The sequence below is a fragment of the Mastigoproctus giganteus genome, chromosome 14 (assembly GCF_048544385.1).
Source record: "Mastigoproctus giganteus isolate SK-2022 chromosome 14, ASM4854438v1, whole genome shotgun sequence".
NCBI lineage: Eukaryota > Metazoa > Arthropoda > Arachnida > Uropygi > Thelyphonidae > Mastigoproctus > Mastigoproctus giganteus.
In genome coordinates this window covers 6,555,577-6,575,093 of record NC_143588.1, presented here as the reverse complement: position 1 = coordinate 6,575,093, position 19,517 = coordinate 6,555,577, and the positions used below count along the sequence as shown (strand labels likewise).

Sequence of the window (19,517 nt, the reverse complement as noted above, 5' to 3'; positions counted from 1 at the left end):
GTTGGCCTCAACTAACAGTTTAATCAAGTGAAAAATTATTAAACTTTTAATTTTTAATTGCGTTAAATTGATTTAAATTGTGTTAAATTGGTTTTTAATTATTTATTTTTTACTCTAATGTAAGTTTTCGATTTTTTCGTTTTAATTTCTGGAGGGTATCATATGGAAGTGTACGTACTATATTGAGGTAAACTCTTCTTATTATTTTACAAATAAAAATGAAATATTTGCCAAAGGTGCTCATAAATAACCACTATTGTTTATTATTTTCACTTCTTAGTTTGAAGGAAATTGGTATGAGATCCAGAGGACCTTTGCACTAGTTGAGGGAGGACTTAGGTGTGCAGCAACTACAATATCCAGTGCAAATAAAGAAAGAGGACGGGCCTCCTTCAAAAGAAATGGAATCAATATTATGTGAGTTCGCAGAAACACTACTTTTTATAGATTATTCTTATGATTGAATAAAATATCTTTTTATTGAGAAGTGTGAGTGAATTTCAAGATGCAACACACATGACAACTTGCAAGAACTGTCCTTCCATTTTCTTTAAAACATGAAACAAAATGAATCCTTTAAAATATAATTTGAATAAGAAATAACGAAAAAAGATATATATTTTGGAATCAAAAATGCCATTGATATTTTATTCTCAAAGAAATGCAAAAGATGTGAAATTAATAATTTTATTTTTCAAAATGTAAAAAATACACTGCAAAGGTTAAATAAAAAAAAAAACTGATATGCATTGCTAATCATGTAATCCATTATCTTGAATAATGATCCTTTGAAATATAATTTGAATAAGGTTAAAATGTCAGCACAATTGCAGAACTCACCTGAGTATGATATTAAAAATAAAATCATAAATACGGCTTTATCTAATAGAATGAAGGACACAAAATTCACTGATCTTCATTTGCAAGGAAATAAACACAAAAGATGTGCAATATAAAAATGTTACTAAAATTTAAAACTTTTAAAAAAATTGCCACACTACAGATTATTCTTATAAATATAAAAATGAAATTAAAAAAAACAAAAAAAAAAACTGACAAGTACAGTTATATCTGAAAGAAATATTTTTAACAAAGAAACCAACGGGAAATATACAAAATATAAAAGCATTGACTTATGTTTGAATCAAAAAAATTTAGTTTTTATACTTCTTCTACATTGCTCATTCATTCATTACTCCAAATGCATGGCAACAGACATAATATTCATTGCTTCAGCCAAAGTATATGGCATACGGATACTTTGTGATATGAATGAAAAAATAAAAAATAATAATTGCCAGATTTAGCATTAGGATTAGTAGAGGCACATGATGGAAGAAATCAAGCTTATAGAGCATCAGCCCAAAAAAAAAAGAAAAAAAATCTTCCCATTTCACTGATCCATTTGTTCCAAATGTTTCTCTAGTTCTATCTTGAATTTATTTAAGCTTTCAACTTCCACAACAACAGATGGAAGTTTGTTCCAGCAATCAACCACCCACTGACTTGAATCTATAAAACACCTTTATTATGATAAAATAAAATAAAATAAAATATAAAATAAAATACAGTTATACGAACAGTCATACTGTTCGTATAACTGTATATTAAAATATTAAAACAAAATCAAATAAAATAAATATTGTATAACAAGAATAAAGTACAATAAAATATATAAAATTAAAAGCGATAAAAGTAGTTTAAAATCACGATCCTGCAGTCTGCGTTTCATTTCCCCCACATAGCACCCACCACAATCAAGATACTCAATTTCATATATGACCCCACCAGTGTCATTATCTGCAATAGGATCTTTGGTTGTGGATACTACTGTGTGCAGCCTCCGACCTGGCAGCTGCACACAGTATATCTTACACAAACGCAAGCTACGGGAAATGGGTTCCGAAATGCTCGGATAGTACGGGATGAATGCGCTGGAACAGGTGTAAAAGCATCCTTGCGACTATTGTTCATACCTCTTAAACACCTCTCAATGGTGCTCTGGGGTAACCATACGTTACTAGGTCAAATATAATAGATTAAGAGAATCCAGGAGAGAAAGTGATGTAATCACTTTCTCTCCTGGATTCTCTTAATCTATTATATTTGACCTAGTTCATTCATAACCTGAGTGATAAGGAGGTAACAAACAAACAGATAGAATTATTAAATCTAGGCCCCAATTTCAGTTTAATCCCTCGTAGACTCCCCATAGCAGATATTGCATAAGGTATAAGGTATGGTATAAGGTATGTTCTTGTCAGACGGCACCTGGGATTTCTTCCATCTCCGTGTGTGTTCACTGTATCGAGGACAGTACACAGTTAAGCCAGAGACTTCAAAGTGTGTTTGTTTGTCCGGCTTAGTGGCCACCAGGCCCCTAGTGGGGCCCGACGTTGCCCATACCTCACCATGTGGAGGCTAGCTGGGTGTGTCCAGTATCACAACAAGTTGCTCTGGCAGGTCCTGCCACCTAGTTTCCTGGGATTTCAGTTGTTGTTTGGATTTTAGGAGCATTAGCAACTAAGGCCATATTGCTCCAGGGATATGCCGTGGTCATTCCCTGACCTTTGCGCATCCTCCGTATTTGGTGGCTCATGGGCTTGAGCCCCGGTCTAATCAAGAAGCAAGTGCTATGCACTGCTGCTCCTGTCCACCTGGCTACGGAGGCGCCTTTGAGGGGGATATCAGTGACTAGGATCTAAAAAAAAATTCACGCGTTTGACAATAATGCTTAAGATTGCTGTTAGGAAATCGCTGGTTGGGGTTGAATGCTAGAGAAATGTGTTAAAAGGCCTAATAGGTCAGGCAAAATTTTGATGTTATTAAATTTAGATGTGTGAGGCTATAAGCTAGATGAAAGATAATAGTATTAGTTGTCTGACGGCACCAGGGGTTCCCCCATCTCCGCATTGTATTCTTTGTGAGTGACACAGAACTCTGTGGAGGCCAGAGATTTAAAAAGTGTGTGGGGAGTGGTCTGTTGTGTAGCATTATGTTCTGTTGTTTCTCTGACCATTTAGCCATTGGGCCCCTATTGAGAATCACTGTTGCCCACACTTTGCCACGAGGAGGCAGGTCAGGCACCCAGTAGATTATTTAATTACAGCCAGGCCTCGTATAACACGAGTTCAATTAACGTGTTTTTCAGTTACCGCTATTTGAAAAAAATTATACCACTTTACACAATGCAAATTTCCAGTTAACACGATCTTTTTTTTTTTTTTTAATGCGATAGTTGAAAAACATTTGAATTGCGCGTTAAGCTTACCGCACGTCTGACGGGCAGTAAACAAACGTTTGCCTGCTGCCCACCTCGGTGTGTTCCAACAACCATCGGAAGAAGATGTGTTACTTGTTTGTCTCCCGCAAATAAAGTCAGTGCAGACTTGCATTTAAAAATTTTAAATTTTAAATGAGCCAGATGAAAATGTTACCGCGAAGGAGATAACGGTAAAAGAACTAGATGAAATCTTTCATATCGCAGAGAACTTCAAACAAAAGGTTTGAGGTTCTCTGCGATATTTATTTCGCCAGGGGTCCAGAGAAGATTGTTGTCCGCTATCGGAAATTGATTGATGAAAAGAGAAAGTCAACACTGTTCAAATATTTCCTCTTCCTTGTGTATTGTGTAATAAACATATGTCAGTGGTTTCCAAACTTTCTCGGTTCACGGCGCCTTTAATGTCTCAGTAATTTTTCCATGGTACACCCAGACCAAAAGAAATACCTAACAGTTCTGTTTAGTAGTTAGGTCCAAACAACTTAATAAGAAATGTTGAAACTGTGAACTACCTCAAGCTAGTAGTTCTGACAGATGTCGAGTATCGCTGTGTTTCTCTTGAAAATTTAAAATATTCCGCGGCGCACAGTTTGGGAACTGCTGTTTTATGCAATAAACATTTAATTCCATAATTATTTTCATTATCTTTTACATTGTATACAGTTAAAAAGTTATTTAAAGGGTATTTTAAAAATTCTTTCTGGACATTCCAGAAGGTCAAGGACCAATTATAATTTTTCCTATTGATTATTATATTCGATTAACACGTTTCCGTTTTGCACGATGCGCTCGCGAGACGAATTAATCGCGTTAATCGAGGTCAGCCTGTACTCTGGGAGGCTCCACCACCTAATTTCCAAGGATTTCAGTGGCAAGCCTGAAAAAAAAAGGGGGGGGAAGGTACACCAGAATTTGGCCAAAAGAGATTTACACGAAAGCGGTAGAATTATTTAGACATTGATTAGAATTTGGCAGCATTGTTAAGGGGGTGTACTCAGTTGGTTTAGTGAGAGAGGGGGGGGGAGACTGAATACTGGGGGAAACAGATAGAAGAATAGGGACGATAGAGTAGGCATCCCTAAAGGGGTCAGTGGAGACGAACCCCACCAGGCAAAGTATGGGGGGGAGATAGGGGAGGGAGGAGACAGGTCTCTGTCTCCTCTCCTTCCTGCCTGGGGATGGGGTTTTAAAGGGAACTGGGTTAGAGTACCCAGTTCAGATCGCCAAATGGCGTGTTGGCAGCAAAGCCGCAGTATGTCTTTGTCGGTGATGGTTGTCATGTCCATGTAGTATCGAATCCGGTAAGAAGGTCAAGCTGCCCATCTCGCTCTAGGGGTGTGATATGTTAGCTAGCAGCAGGAACCCACCAGGCGAAGGGGTGGGAGAGGCACACATTTACTTCATTCATAATCTGCATTCTCACTCTACTTCCATTCTTTATTTTTTTTTTTTTTATACTTTTTCTTATTTTTTATAATTTTTTTTATATATATATTTATTTATTATTTCTTTTTTCTTTTTCTTTCACTCACACTCATTCATCTTTTTCTCACACACCGGGGGGATGCAATGATGTGTAGTGTAGTGTAAATTTAAATACTAATTAAAACTAGGGTTAGTGTGTACTTAACTGTAGCATTTATGGTTTGTGTTCTTTTTCTCACACACTTACACTTTCATTCATTCTTCTAGTTTTCATTTCATTTCTTTGGATTGTTCTACGCATTTCAAATACTTTCTGTGTGAAAGACGTAAAAGCTTTATAATTTTGCTCTTCTATGATGAACAGATGTTCTTCTCCCCTGGGAAGGGGACCAATCTGTGCTATTAGCTCTGTTCTGGGGATGCATATATTATACATTCATATAAAATGTGTGCCCAGTCTTCACTCTCACCACAGGTGCAGTTTGGGTCATCAGTCAGCCCTAAGGAGGTTAGTTTCACCTTTAGGGAGCCGTGACCTGTCAATATAAATGTTGTAAAAAGTCCAGGGGCGTACCATTTAGGTGGCTTTGGGCTAACCATTGACACCTGGCAGAAACCGTTTGGTAACGAGACCTCTGGTTTCCTGCTCCCACTTTGTTTGCCATAGCTCATGGAGCTTTGTGGCTATTTTTTTTTTCAGCATTGAAGGTGTTGGTTGTATCAAGGGCTATCTCCAGAAATTCTGTGGGTATGTCCTTTTTAAATCTATAATATAAGCCTCTTTTGGCTACTTCCAGGTAAAGTGGGAGAGCTCCAGCCAGCAACTGTAGTGCAGGTGTGCTTACTGTACGACATGCTCTGGTAATAGTGAGTAGTGTTGTCCTTTGTATCGATTGTAATTTATTCCAATTTTTACTATGGCCGAGCGAGTGAACCATGCACCGGCTCCATAGGTGATAACGGGTAGGAACATTGCATGGTATATGATTGCCAGGGTCTTTCTTTTGAGTCCCCAGTCTGCTCGACTGATCCTGGCAATCATGCCTGCATAATTTCTCACTTTCTTCGCCAAGTAGATCAAGTGGGGGTAAAAAGTTAATTTTGAATCAAAGACCACTCCAAGATATTTTAGTTCTGTTACTATTTTTATAGTGGTTGTGTTAATTTTGATTTGTGGACGTCTTCTTATGTCCAAATTGCCTTTTAGAAGTATTTGTTTGGTTTTTTCAGGTGATATTTTGAGCATGTGCATTTGTGTTCACTCCTGCAGCTGCAAGAGTGTGGCATTTGATCTTTGCTCTACAACCACTTGCATGCTACCTTTTACAAGGAAAATCATGTCATCTGCAAAGGCCAAGCTTTCCATGAGGTCCAGATCCAAGGCCAGAAATTCGTCCAGAACAATGTTCCAGAAGAAAGGGCCAAGGATTGTACCCTGCGGGCAGCCTTTATTCACGGCATGTGAATTCCTGGAACCTTGTGCATACTGAGACACTTCTGTCTGTAAGGTAGCTGTTTATTACCTTATAGAGGTTTTATGGGGGTATTTGCCTGGCGGAGTTTCCTATAGACATTACACCACCAGAGTGAGTCAAATGCCCCAGCAAAGTCAATGGAGATTGTCAGCATATATTTCTCCTCTGTGTTTTTAACTGTTGTCAGTAGAGCAGATATTGTAATGGGTATAGAGAGAGCTGTAGCCAATTTGCCTGAGGTCACAGCTAATGAGATCCAGATTAGGACATTGTGTGCATTAGGTTCAGCACACAAAGCCTCTTCCAATTTGACAGTTGCACAAAGAAAAGCATTAAGAGAATTACATGTGGACAAGGGTAGACTACGGTAGCGCTGAACAAAGATGACTGTTGAGAAAAGGCCCTTAGTTTACTGAATGATAGGTCTTCGTATAAGATCATTCATAGGAATCCCCTGAGCGGACTAGAACAATGAGTTAATAAGTTGGTCCAGAGTTGGCTTAAGGCAGGAAAAATATCTGAGAAGGTTTCCTGGAGGTTGCATGCATTGGGCTGTCACTTACCTAGATTTCATGGTCTACCTAAAGTGCACAAGGCTGGGGTACCTCTCAGACCCATTCTGTCATTTATTGGCAGTCCGATGCATGCACTATCCAGATTTCTGCCTGAACTTGTATCCCCCTACTATGGGGATCATACACTAGGATCGTACTATTAAAAACAGCAGGGAATTTGTACAGTTCGTCCGTGCTCAAGAGATAGAAAGGGTGAGATTATGGCATCCTTTGATGTCATTTCTTTGTTCACATGTATACCTGTCAAACACGGCTTGGGTTGTGTGTGGAATGCTTTGAGTAGGGATGGTACTTTGAAAGATAGGACAGCCCTAAGTGGTGAAGATATTTGTGAAGGTGTTGGCTTATGTTTATCTAGTACCACTATGTTATTCCAAAAGGTTATGTACCAGCAGGTTCATGGAGTGGCCATGGGTTAATATTACTGCAATTGTAGCCAACTTAGCCATGGAAGAATTTGAAGATAGGATGTTGGGGAGCTCTCCTCATCCATTACATGCATGGAAGAGATACGTTGATGACACGTTCATGGTGTGATACAAAGAGGACACGAAATTGGTAATTGGATCTTTGGTTGCGGAAATAGGAAATTGGATCTTTGGTTGCAGACACTACTGTGTGCAGCCTCCAACCTGGCAGTTGCACACAGCTTATCTTACACAAACGCAAAATAAGGGAAATGGGTTCCGAAATTCCCGGATAGTAGGGGATGTAACCACTATTCAATTGGTTGAATAGCAGTTCGCGTTATATTCGGTTTACTTCAGAGGTTGAGCAGGGGGCGCCCCTACCGTTCTTAGACATGTGTGTGTATACAGAGAAGGCAGACACTTGAAAACTAAGGTTTACATAAAACTTCTGTGTCGGGGCTAATACACACACTTCAAAACAGCTCAGACCATTTGCCACAAAAATAGTTTGGTTAAGTCCTTAAAGGAAAGGGTGGGTCACACTGCTCCTCGTCTGAAGAGAGAGGTGATGAGATTAAATATGTTACAGCGGACCTAGTAACATGTGGTTACCCCCCCTAAGAACACCATTGAGAGAGGTGTTTAAGAGGTATGAACAACAGTCGCAGGGACATTTTTTTCCTGTTTCCACCGCATACATCCCCTTCTATCCAAGCATTTCGAAACCCATTTCCCGTATCTTGCATTCGTGTAAGATACGTTGTGTGCAGCTGCCAGTTCGGAGGCTGCACACAGTAATGTCCGCAACTAAAGATCCTATTGCAGGTAATGACACTAGTGGGGTCATATATGAAATTGAGTGTCCTGATTGTGGGAGAAACGAAATGCAGACTGTGAGATCGCCCGGGGGAACACAATAGAGCCTTTAAGATTACAAATTATGGAGGTTCAGCTGTAGCGGAACATGCCTGGGAAACTGGGCATGTCATTACAGCTAAAGAAGCCGTGATTGTGGATAAGGCACATGGCTTTTGGAACCAGAAATGGCTGGAGAGTTTAAGAATATGTTCGTCCAAGCGCTACAGTCTTAATAGGGATAACGGCTGTCGCATTCATCCACTCTTTGAAGCCCTTATCCTACGAAGAGATGAACGGTTTAGAGTGGCCCGTCCAGTTTGCGGTTCCAATGCAGGAGAAGTGAACTGTGCACAGACACCATAGTTCATGATGCAGACCTGCTGAGATGTATGTGGTACATATAGATTGTCGGTCATTCCGGAACAACTATAGCTGATGAAGGTGGACGCTGCTGCCAAAAGCTACTGTGTTAGTGGTTCTAGTGATTTTAAACAAGTTTTAATTTTATATATTTTATTGTAGTTTATTCTTGTTATACAACATTTATTTTATTTGATTTTGTTTTAATATTTTAATATACAGTTATACGAACAGTACGCATGTATTTTATTTTATTTTATTTTATTTTATCTTATCATAATAAAGGCGTTGTATAGATTCGAGTCGGTGTTATTTAGTAACATTGCAGATGAATTATAGAGTTCCTGACTCCAGAAGCCTTTTTAATGAATCAACCACCCATTGGCTAAAGGCAAACTTCAGCACGTCTATACTACAACTGTCTTTCCTCAGATTGCATAGATTCAAACTGAGGAGAGTCAATTCATTCAAGACCTTATGCAACTCAAACAGATCACTTCGCAGGTGCCTAGTCTCCACAAGCTGCAATTTGCAGAACTTAACCCTTTCTTCATAAGAGCACCCCTTTGTTTCCTTCAACAGTCTTGTTGCCCTTGTCTGTACTCGTTCTAGCAACTCTACATTCTTCTTAAAATGAGGCTTCCAGACCTGTATGCAGTACTCAAGGCCTGGCCTGACCATTGCCTTATACAAGGGGATAATCATCTCCTTATCCCTGCTTGCAAAATTCCTGTATATCATTGATAAGACCTCATGACTTACTCTGCCAACCTGTCTGTACTGCTCAGAAAACTTCATATCTGGCTGCACAATTACCCCCAAGTCTCTTTCATTCTCCACTACCCCGAGTTGGTACATTTCTCTGTGGTTATTGCTACCCATATGCAGTACTTTCCATTTGTCAATGTTAAACTTCAGTTGCCACTTTTCAGCCCATCTGCCCAACTTGTCCAGATCCTGTTGCAGCAGCATACTCTCATTACTGTTATTCACAATGCTGCCAACCTTTGTATCATTCATTTTCTTTTTTTTCCTGGTGCAGCATAAGCCTCAGGCTTCCTTGCACCATATGGCTATTGATAATAATAATAATAATAATAATAATATGCAAACTTTGACATTAAGCTTTATATACCTTCATCAATTAGCATGTAGTAGTAGTAGTGGCATGTGATGCAAGAAAGCATGTGTATGAGCTTATGCAGCATCAGCCAAAAAAAAAAAAAATCACACCATTCCCTCCAAATGCCTGTCCAGTTCCTCCTTAAATTTATTCAACCTATCAACTTCCACAATGACAGATGGAAGTTTGTTCCAGCAATTAACCACCCACTGGCTAAAGGCAAATTTCCACACATCTATTCTACATCTGTCTTTTCTTAATTTGAATTTATGCCTCCTTAGTTTCGTAATCTGAACAAGTGGAAGGATCCCATCAGAATTCAGCGTGCTCAACACATTCAAGGCCTTGAATGTGTAAAGGCCTTATACACCCCAATCAGATCACCGTGCAGGTGCCTAGTCTCCAGCCACTGCAATTTGCAGAACTTAAGCCTCTCTTGGTAAGAGGATCCCTTCATTCCCCTCACCAATCTTGTTGCCCTTCTCTGTACATGCTCAAGTAAATCTACATCCTTCCTAAAATGAGGCCTCCAGACCTGTACGCAGTACTCAAGGCGTGGTCTGACCATTGCCTTATACAGAGGGACAATCACCTCCTTTTCCCTGCTAGCAAAATTCCTATATATCATTGACAGAACCCCATGACCTGCCCTGGCAGCCTGTCTGCATTGCTCAGAAAACTTCATATCTGGCTGCACAATTACTCCCAGGTCTTTTTCATTTTTTACCACCTTAAGTTTAGTACCACACAGTTGGTACGTTTCTCTGGGGTTACTTCTACCCATATGCAGTACTTTGCATTTGTCAAGGTTAAACTTCAGTTGCCACTTCTTAGCCCATCTGCCCAAATTATGTTTTTTAGCTCAGGTTAGTTATTTTTATCTCATGGCTGTTGTTACCAAGTGCTTATGAGGTTGATATGCTTTCAGACCACTCATCACAAATTATTGTTGGACAGTTCTACCACTTGCATTTACCCCAGTATTTTCCTTCCACATGGATTTTAGGTCTGGGGAACTTGCACAGTAGCCACGGAGATATAGACACTTCTAAACTGTCCTGTGCTGCAGTACTTTTGTGTTTTAGTATGGTTCCAGATTTTCTTTTGGCATCTGCAGTCTCCCATTTCTTTGTAAATAACCTTAACATTGTAGCTATATTTTGACTAGAAAAGCCTTCCCTATTAAGAACAGTTATTATCCTTTTCTACCTTGGAGTTAACTAAGTAGATACTTTTATAAACATGATGATGCAATACCACTCTAATATTGCAGATTGATGATGCAGCATCACACTAGTTTTGCAGGCTCATGTAACAGGCTTGGCATAATTTTACCTATAGAGGGTGTTATTAAGGAATTATTCTTCAGCTTTAAGAAGGTAATGAAATTTGTGGCCACTACTGTACACACACACACACACACACACATTATATGCAAATGGTGGATGAAAAATGTACACAACTAAAATTATTTGAACTTGACCGAACAAAATTATTCAAAACAGGAAGAGTCACAATTCTCTAACAGTCAATCAGAATTACCACAGCAAGAAAAATTCTTTACTTAGAGATGTTTACAAAGTAAATGCACCAACTGTTAATCTTTTGAATTATAGGAGTATAAACAGATGATTTTTCATTATGGAATGAATGGATTATAGCCTCTCAATTATGCTCACTAATAGTAGTAACTACTAGTCATTTGAATGATATGTGTATAATCGAATAATCATAATTCAACGATTTGATTCTTGAATTCCATAATGATTAGTAGTAAGTAACTACTAATCATTCAAATGATATGAGTATAATTGAAATTGATTATCACCTCTGAGTTATGGCCATCATTAGTTGTAACTGTTGGCAGCAGTCCAATGTCTGCTGCTCACCATTCAGTGGTTAGAGGTTTTGCTGTTGTTGTTATTTCTTTAAGAAAGTTGAACCTAGTATGACATTTCTTGTTAAAAGTTTATTATTTTTTTATTTAGAAACAGAAGTTTGACTTTAATGAGAGGCTTTTTACATATACCAAATTTAGAGGAACCTGCAAAGATGGAATTGGTTCTTGGTCCTTGTAAGTGCATTATTTTTATACTGTTCTTAAATGAAATTTGTGCATTTCAATATTGATGGCGAATGTGTTTGTCTAGTGAGACTGATGTTTTTACCATTAAATTAAATTTACATTAGTTGTACAAAATATTTTTATTAGAAATTAATGAAAATCTTTTCCAAAACCATTTCCATCCATAACATTCATTTTAAGTTATATACAGTGTCTCTGAAGTTAGTGCATCATCATCATCGCTATCCTAACACCTACTTGTACCTGCGCTTCCTGAGCAATAAGCCCATCCGCGGTTTATTCCTCTATCCTATCCTTAATTTTGATCCTCCCTATGATAAATCAAACACTGAGAATATGTTACTGTCCCTGCCCCAAAGAGATGGATATCCACTATCTAGAGATCAATTAAACTTTAAATTTCAAAGGAAAACTTCTATAAATTGTGATTCTTGTTCCAGCCAAATTAAAACTCTAAACATTTAAAATTCATCAATATATTTTTGTAGTTTATACTTTTTACAACATTTTCTTTTATGCAACTATAAACTCTAAAATCAATATAAAACTTTAAACAATAAAATTCATCAATATATTTTTATATTTTGTATTTTAGACTTTTTTTCAACATTTCCTTTTTATACAACTATAAACTATAAGATTAATAAATTCCAATTCCAACTAAATCTCAACTCCATAAAAACACTATTTGCATATATACAAATTTTTACAATTGTCTAATCCTGCCTACTTCTCCAGTGAACTCAGCAAAAGCTTCATTCCATTTTGTAATCTTAAACAAGTCACTCCAGGTGCATGAGTCGGAGCCAATCTGCCTAATTAACATATTCCTTGGTGTATCATATCTTACACACTGCCGTAAAATATACTCTGTATCCTCTACCATCCCACAAATACACATTGGATTTTCTTCTACACCAAGCTCTACCAGTCTTTTCTTTAACCCATGTCCAGTTATTAACATTGTTTAGAACATGCCTAGACCAGACCAAGATGAAATCTCTTTCATAGTTTTCACTCCAGGCAGAAAGGCAAAGGTAACACGCCCCTTAGCAGAACCACTCCATCTGTCCTGCAATATACAATCTATATCTTGCTGTAACCTTTTCTTTTCTACTTTCAAATCATGTCTTCCGTACTCCCTTCCCTCTTCTCTACAAAGATTTTATTCCCATAAGTTCTATTCTCTTATTATTCTTAATCGCATATTCCATTGTCTTTTTAAGTATAATCAGATCCGCTGGTTCCTTTCCTGCAAGTTATTGCAGGAAAGGAACAATAAAATTTATATACCCCTATAAAATTATTTTCACTAAAGTTTATTTTTGTGTCTATATTTGCATACCATATTTACAGCATTATGTTGCAGTTATCAAAGGGGCCCACATGCCAGTTTTGATAATTTAACTTCATTGAAGTGATGCATTTGAAATGAAGTTTTAATACATCTTAAAAGATTGTAACACATGATTGACTTTTTAGCAGTCAAGTGCAAACTTAGTGTATGTGCAGTAAAATTTAACCCCAGGGGCTCACATCTGGTGAGTATGGGCTTGGCACACCCAGGGTCCTGAGCTGGATATCATCATCATCCTTCTCTTTCTTGGTGATTCCCTTCTACTTTTGACTCTCTCAGGGTAACTCGGGAATTTTTTTTTTTTTTTTTTTCGCCTCATAAGCCTCAGGCTTCCTTGCACCATATAGCTAATAATAATAATAATAATAATAATAAAATTAGTTTATGGCAAATACAAGTCTGGAATTACCTTTCATCTCTACAGTTGTTTCCCTTTTCACTTTGAAGTTTTTTTCTCAATGAAGTAGCAAATAAACTGCAGCCAGTTGTTTGATCATCAAAAAGCATAAGGTACATATTTGTGTAATTTGTGTTCTGTTTCTTTCTATGGAAAACCCAGATATGAAAGGTATTGGAATCTGTATTACATAGCACCATGCATAGTTTGAAGGCTGACAAGACAGATCATATTTAGAACAGAATTGAATTTCTGTAGACTGTAATTTTTGAGAAATTCATTGCAGGAATGCTGTTCCAGAGAATGGAAGGAGAAGGGATAAATGAGGAAGAGGAACAGTTGGTTCAGTGAGTTTGGAGTTGGACAGTGAATGGATGCAGACTGATTGTAGCATATTTGGACAAGTTTGGAAGAAAGTGAGGAATTACAAATGCATATTCAGAAGAATAATTCCCATGGAAGTATCTAGAAAAGGCATGCAGTAGAAACTATAGAAATTAAAACACTTAAGGAAAACATCTAATAAAACATTAAGGAGGTAAAATTGAGGAAAGTGTAAAATACAGCCTATTAACGAGTGGAAGTACAAAAGGAAAAAAGAATGGCAAAAACATATAGATACCGAGCTTATATAACATCAGCCAAAAAAAAAAAAAAAAAAACATCCTTCCCATTTCACCCATCCATTCACCAAAATGTTTGTCTAGTTCTGTCTTGAACTTATTTAAGTTGGTCACCTCCAATAAAACAGATGGAAGTTTTTTCCAACTATCAACCACCCGCTGGCTAAAGGCAAATTTCCGCACATCTATTCTACAATTCTCTTTCTTCAGTTTGAATTTATGCCCCCTCAGGTGCAGAATCTGAGCAAGAGGAAGAACCCCATCGGCATTGAGCTTGCTCAAATCATTCAAGGCCTTATACACTTCAGTCAGATCACCTCGCAAGTGCCTAGTCTCCAGACGCTGAAATTTGCAGAATGTAAATTTCATATTGATATTGATGGTTCAACTGTTGATGATCCTGCTCAGGTGGCTCACAAACTAAATGAGTATTTTGCATCTACATTCACACATGAGGAGTTATTCAGGGAGGAGAATGCCAGAGGTGAATTAAACTCTGGCAGTGAGCTAGATGATTTTGTAATAACTGAAGGGAATAACTAAATTGTGCTGAGACCTTTTCCATTATGAGTATTCATTGTACTGCCATTAAGGATGAAGAGACTTAGATGCTTAATTATTTGCTAAGAAATTTGATTGGACAAATTCACTGTGCTGTTGTCCACTACTGTAAACTGCACAATTACTTGGAATAAACATTGTTTTTAATATTTACTCATTGGGAATTGTCCAGTTGATTATACTGATGATTATATTGTATTTGTATGTATAAGTTGCCTTTATAATTTAAGTGTTTGTTATTCTGAGAACAAGAACTGGAGTTCATTTGCAGTGCACTCCATTAAATTCAAAAGTACATATATTCACAAAGGTTTGTTCTTGGTGAATATATGTACAGTTTATATTCTTAAGTGAGAATGTTAAATTTATTTTCTTTTATTTATTTTCTTTTTATTTATTTCATACATTTAATATGCCTGTAGTGCAGCTGTTCATGAAATACAGAGTGCTCGACACCAATTATGTTGATTATGCTGTGATTTGGGCCTGTTTCGAGTCGCCTCGTTATAGCCACTTATTTGGTCATACAGGTAAGTGTTCATTGTCAGGCTTCGTTGAAATATAATATAATTGCATTATTATCATGTGAGGAAAATAAATAAGATGGCCTGTTTTTACTTTCTAGCATGTTTACATTAGCCTGCTTGTATTTTTTTTATTCATTTATTTTTCTCTCTTGTAGGTTTTACCTATGTCGACTTAGGAAACATTTTGTTTGGAATGTTGACATTTGATAGCAAAAGAGACAAACATATTTTCTGTTGAAAGATTATCCAATGTATGCAAACGTTACACACACCAGTTCTCACTGGTTCTAATCAGGGTTCCAGGATTTTGTTAAGGAGGAGACTAAAACAGTTGGGGGAGGTTGGTTGGTTATTGGAGGTTTAATGGTGCATCAGCATCTAAGGCTATCGTGCGCCAAGTCTAAGGTATTAGTTGGGTGAGGTCTAAAACAGTTAGGAAGGAGTGTCAACTTCATCTGCCCTTGTGGAAGTTGCCAGCTTAAATAAATTCAAGGCTGAACTGGACAAACTTTTGACTAATTGTGGACTAATTGTGAAATGGAAGTAATTTTGAAATTTGTATATTTTTTAAAGGTTATCTTAAGGTCATTGTAATCTGCAGCTGTGATTACAGTTTCTAGTAACTTCATACAAAGTTCAGCTTTCACATCAAGGTTGCATCAAATGAGTGATACTATTATTATTTTGGAGCATTTTGCAGGATCAGAAAAGAAAACAAATCCATTGTATAAAGATTACTACATCTGCATTGTATAAAAGACTACTACATCTGCATTAGTTTCCACAACTTAATTCGTAGACTTATCACATTCACCCAACCCAAAACTTGGCTTTTAGACTGAAGAGGAAAAAGTTCTCAATTGAAAAACTACATCTTCCTCCAAATCTCGGTGAAAGAGCTAGCAGGTCACGGGATTCCCTTCCAAGGAAACTGTTTTGGCAGCCCAGGCCATACAAGTAATCTTGAATTTTAATCCATGTGACTTTCTTTTGATTCTTTTTGTGTAAAGATACTAAATTTTCATTTTTCGAAGTTGAAAAATATGTAATTAATGATATTGAAATTTCGCAAGATTATTTAATGAAAAAACTTTCGAACCTACAGGCCAGTAAGGCTCCTGGAGTTGATGGAATATACCCTATAATCTTAAGGGAGGCGGCAAGTGAATTGGGTGGCGTGCATTGAACCATTGAGGCTAATTATGCGAGCATCACTAGACTCTGGGGAGATTCCGTTGGATTGGAAAAGTGCCAATGTATCTCCCATACATAAGGGTGGCTCTAAGAGTGAAGTAGGAAATTATCGACCTGTCAGTCTGACTTCAGTGGTAGGGAAAATCATGGAGGCAATGATCAAGGGTGGAATTCAGGATCATTTGGATCGAATTGAAATTCTCAACGATAGTCAGCCTGGTTTTGTAAAGGGAAAATCATGTTTAACAAATCTGGTTCGCTATTTTGAAAGGGTCACTCACGAGCTGGATTTAGGGAATAATTTCCACATTGTTTATTTAGATTTCAGCAAAGCTTTTGACTCAGCATGAGCAGTTGCTTTATAAGCTGGAACAGGTTGGAATCACTGGGAAAATCCTTAGATGGATAGCAGGATGGCTTCAGGGAAGGAGGCAGAGGGTTGTGATAAATGGCTATTCCTCAGATTGGGTTGATGTAAGAAGTGGGGTTCCCCAAGGATCAGTATTAGGACCACTGTTGTTTTTAATTTTCATAAACGACATCGATGAAGGGATAGAGGGCGTGATGTCTAAATTTGCAGATGATGTTAAAATTGGTAGAGTAGTTAATGGTCACTGTCAAGCTGAGCTTCTTCAGAGAGACCGAGATAGGCTTCAGGAATGGCCAGAAAAATGGCAGCTATGCTTTAATCCAACAAAGTGTAAGGTATTACACATGGGAAACAGTAAACCCAAAATAACTTATTCACTTGGTGGAGTTCAACTAAACCCAGTACTGGAGGAAAGGGACTTGGGTGTTATGATACGGTCAGACATGAAATTCTCTGAGCATTGTAAACAGGGTGCAAGGAAAGCCTATGGTGTCCTATCGATGATCTATCGAACTTTTGCAAGTAGAGATAAGGACGTGATAATCCCATTATATAAGGCTTTTGTTAGACCACACTTGGAATACTGTGTTCAAGTATGGAGACCGCACCTAAAGAAAGACATCGAGCTTCTTGAAAGGGTGCAAAGACGGGTAACTCACCTGGTGAGGTCGGCAAAAGGGCATCCTTATGAAGAAAGACTTTGAATATGTGGATTGCAGAGTTTGGAAACTAGACACCTTAGAGGAGATTTGATTGAGGTGTTTAAGGCTCTGAGAGGCATCAGTAAAATGAATGAGGACGAAATTTTCAAGATTATAAATGATGCTAGAACTAGGGGACATAAATTCAAGTTATGGGGGGAAATGTTTAGATTGGACTGCATGAAGTTTTATTTTAGCCGGTGAGTTATAAATTACTGGAACAAGTTGCCTACATGGGTGGTAGAGGCTGACAGTTTGGGGAAATTCAAAGGTCATTTGGATAGTACCTTCGGGTGAGGGAAGCGCATAGGATGATAGGTTTAATTTCATTTTCTTTTATTAATTATTATTATTTATTTATTATTTTATTTGTTTTTTTTTTTTTGGCTGGTGCAGCATAAGCCATAGGCTTTCTTGCACCATGCGGCCATTACTAATATGCCGATAGTTAAGCACCAACAAAAAATTAGTCACCTGTGGTTCCTAAAAAATTTAAAATTTAATTTCAAGTAATAGTGTAATCCATTAACATGAATCATGTCACAAATTCTCATAGGGATTCACATAGACCCATTAAATAATTTATATCAATATTAGGCCGTTCTGTGAACAGTTGAGCCTGTAATTCATTCAGATTTTGTGATGCTGTTGTTATTTTCACTTTCTGTTCAAGATAGTCTCATATGTTCTCTATGGTATTTAAATCTGGTCAATTGGCTGGCTAATTTAAATGCCCTGCCATCACTTGTTTTCCTTGTGTCACTTTAAAACAGTAGAGACCTTGTAAACCAGACAATTGTCATCTTCGAATACAGTGTATTGAAATCACGAGTATCCCTCAAATGTTGAGCAAAGGACATAATTTCCCCTGAACCTGATCATCCAGAATAGTTGAATAGTAAGCCTGATGCATCCTGGTAGGTATTTCAAGAACTCACTTCATAATAGTTAGAACATCCCTAAAGCATCACTGATTGACCCACTACACTAGTACAGCATCTTGCACACAGTCTGGATGAAATGCTTCAGTAGAGTGTAGGAAAAATTAGGATTCATCAGACCACATCAGTAATAGTTGGTTTTTATGTCTTTTGGCCCATTAGCTGAGCTTTCTTATGTGTAACTTTAACATTGGTGTTTTTCAGGATACCCTATTGCAAATATCAATGTTGCATAATTATCTTCACAGTATGAGGTACATGATTTATGGTTTTCAACAGTTCTTGTCTTGTTTAAAATCTTTTTCATTTTTGTTTACTAGGTGTGATATTTGTCAGCTGGTTATGATCACTTAGCACAGGCTTTCAGTTACAATTTTGTTGCGGGTTTCTGATTTATTTCACACCATATCTTAAAAACTCTTATTACTCTTCTTTCTGACCTGAAAATTTAGTTACTTCTTTAACAGGATGCTATCACTCCTCTTTTGTCACTCACTAGTATCTTTTTTTGTGCCCCATCTTTAGTGGTGAAAACCCTTGCATCTTAAGTCACAAGGGTTGACCTTATACTCTAATGTCAGTGCTTTAAGCAAACAAATGTAGAAGACAAACATGATCAATCTGTTATATGCCATAAATACACAAATGGCTAATTTTTTGTCCAGTCTCTTTATCTACATACCCCTGACTTGCATGTGATATGATGTTATATGATTATTTATTCATATATTTATTTTCTTATAGAAAACTTGTGGATACTTTCACGCACAAAATCGCTGGAGTCTAATCTGAGAAGCAACATTTACAAATATCTGGACGAAATTGCTGTCAGCAGAGTAGGTCTGGTTACAACTGATTTTCAAAACTGCACAACTGTATAGTTCATCTAAACCCAGTAGTAAAATAAGCATCGACTTCAATCTGACTTTTCTCTATGAAAATGTACTGAAAATTAATCTATGAAGATTTCAATGAAATCAGTTGATTTCATTGTTTTGCTTTATTAAGAGACGCTAGTAAAAAATTAATTTTTTTTAATTTCATATATTAATAATCCATGATTAAATTATTTTATCTTTCGTACAGGAATCATCTTCAAACACATCATATGACACAGTTACAGAGATTAGAAAAGATTAGAAAGTTCTAAAATTCAGAATAATAAGCAGCAGTTTGTGACACCTGATAAATCATTGATTTCATTGTCAAGATATTTCAACAAATTCAAGCAGGTGAATTTATTGTTCCGTT

The 19,517-nt window shown here is 37.2% G+C and overlaps 1 protein-coding gene across 1 annotated transcript in view; it reads left to right on the top strand.

Annotated features, from left to right (window-relative positions):
* LOC150074960 (apolipoprotein D-like) overlaps positions 1 to 19,175 on the top strand; it is a 33,201-nt gene extending 14,026 nt beyond the window's left edge. Inside the window, exons 2-5 of the mRNA XM_090388948.1 lie at positions 281 to 417; positions 11,498 to 11,583; positions 14,956 to 15,063; positions 19,011 to 19,175. Coding sequence (XP_090245074.1) covers positions 281 to 417; positions 11,498 to 11,583; positions 14,956 to 15,063; positions 19,011 to 19,147 — 468 coding nt within the window. The 3' untranslated portion in view covers positions 19,148 to 19,175. The remainder of the gene's footprint in view (positions 1 to 280; positions 418 to 11,497; positions 11,584 to 14,955; positions 15,064 to 19,010) is intronic.
* The last annotated feature ends 342 nt before the right edge of the window (positions 19,176 to 19,517 follow it).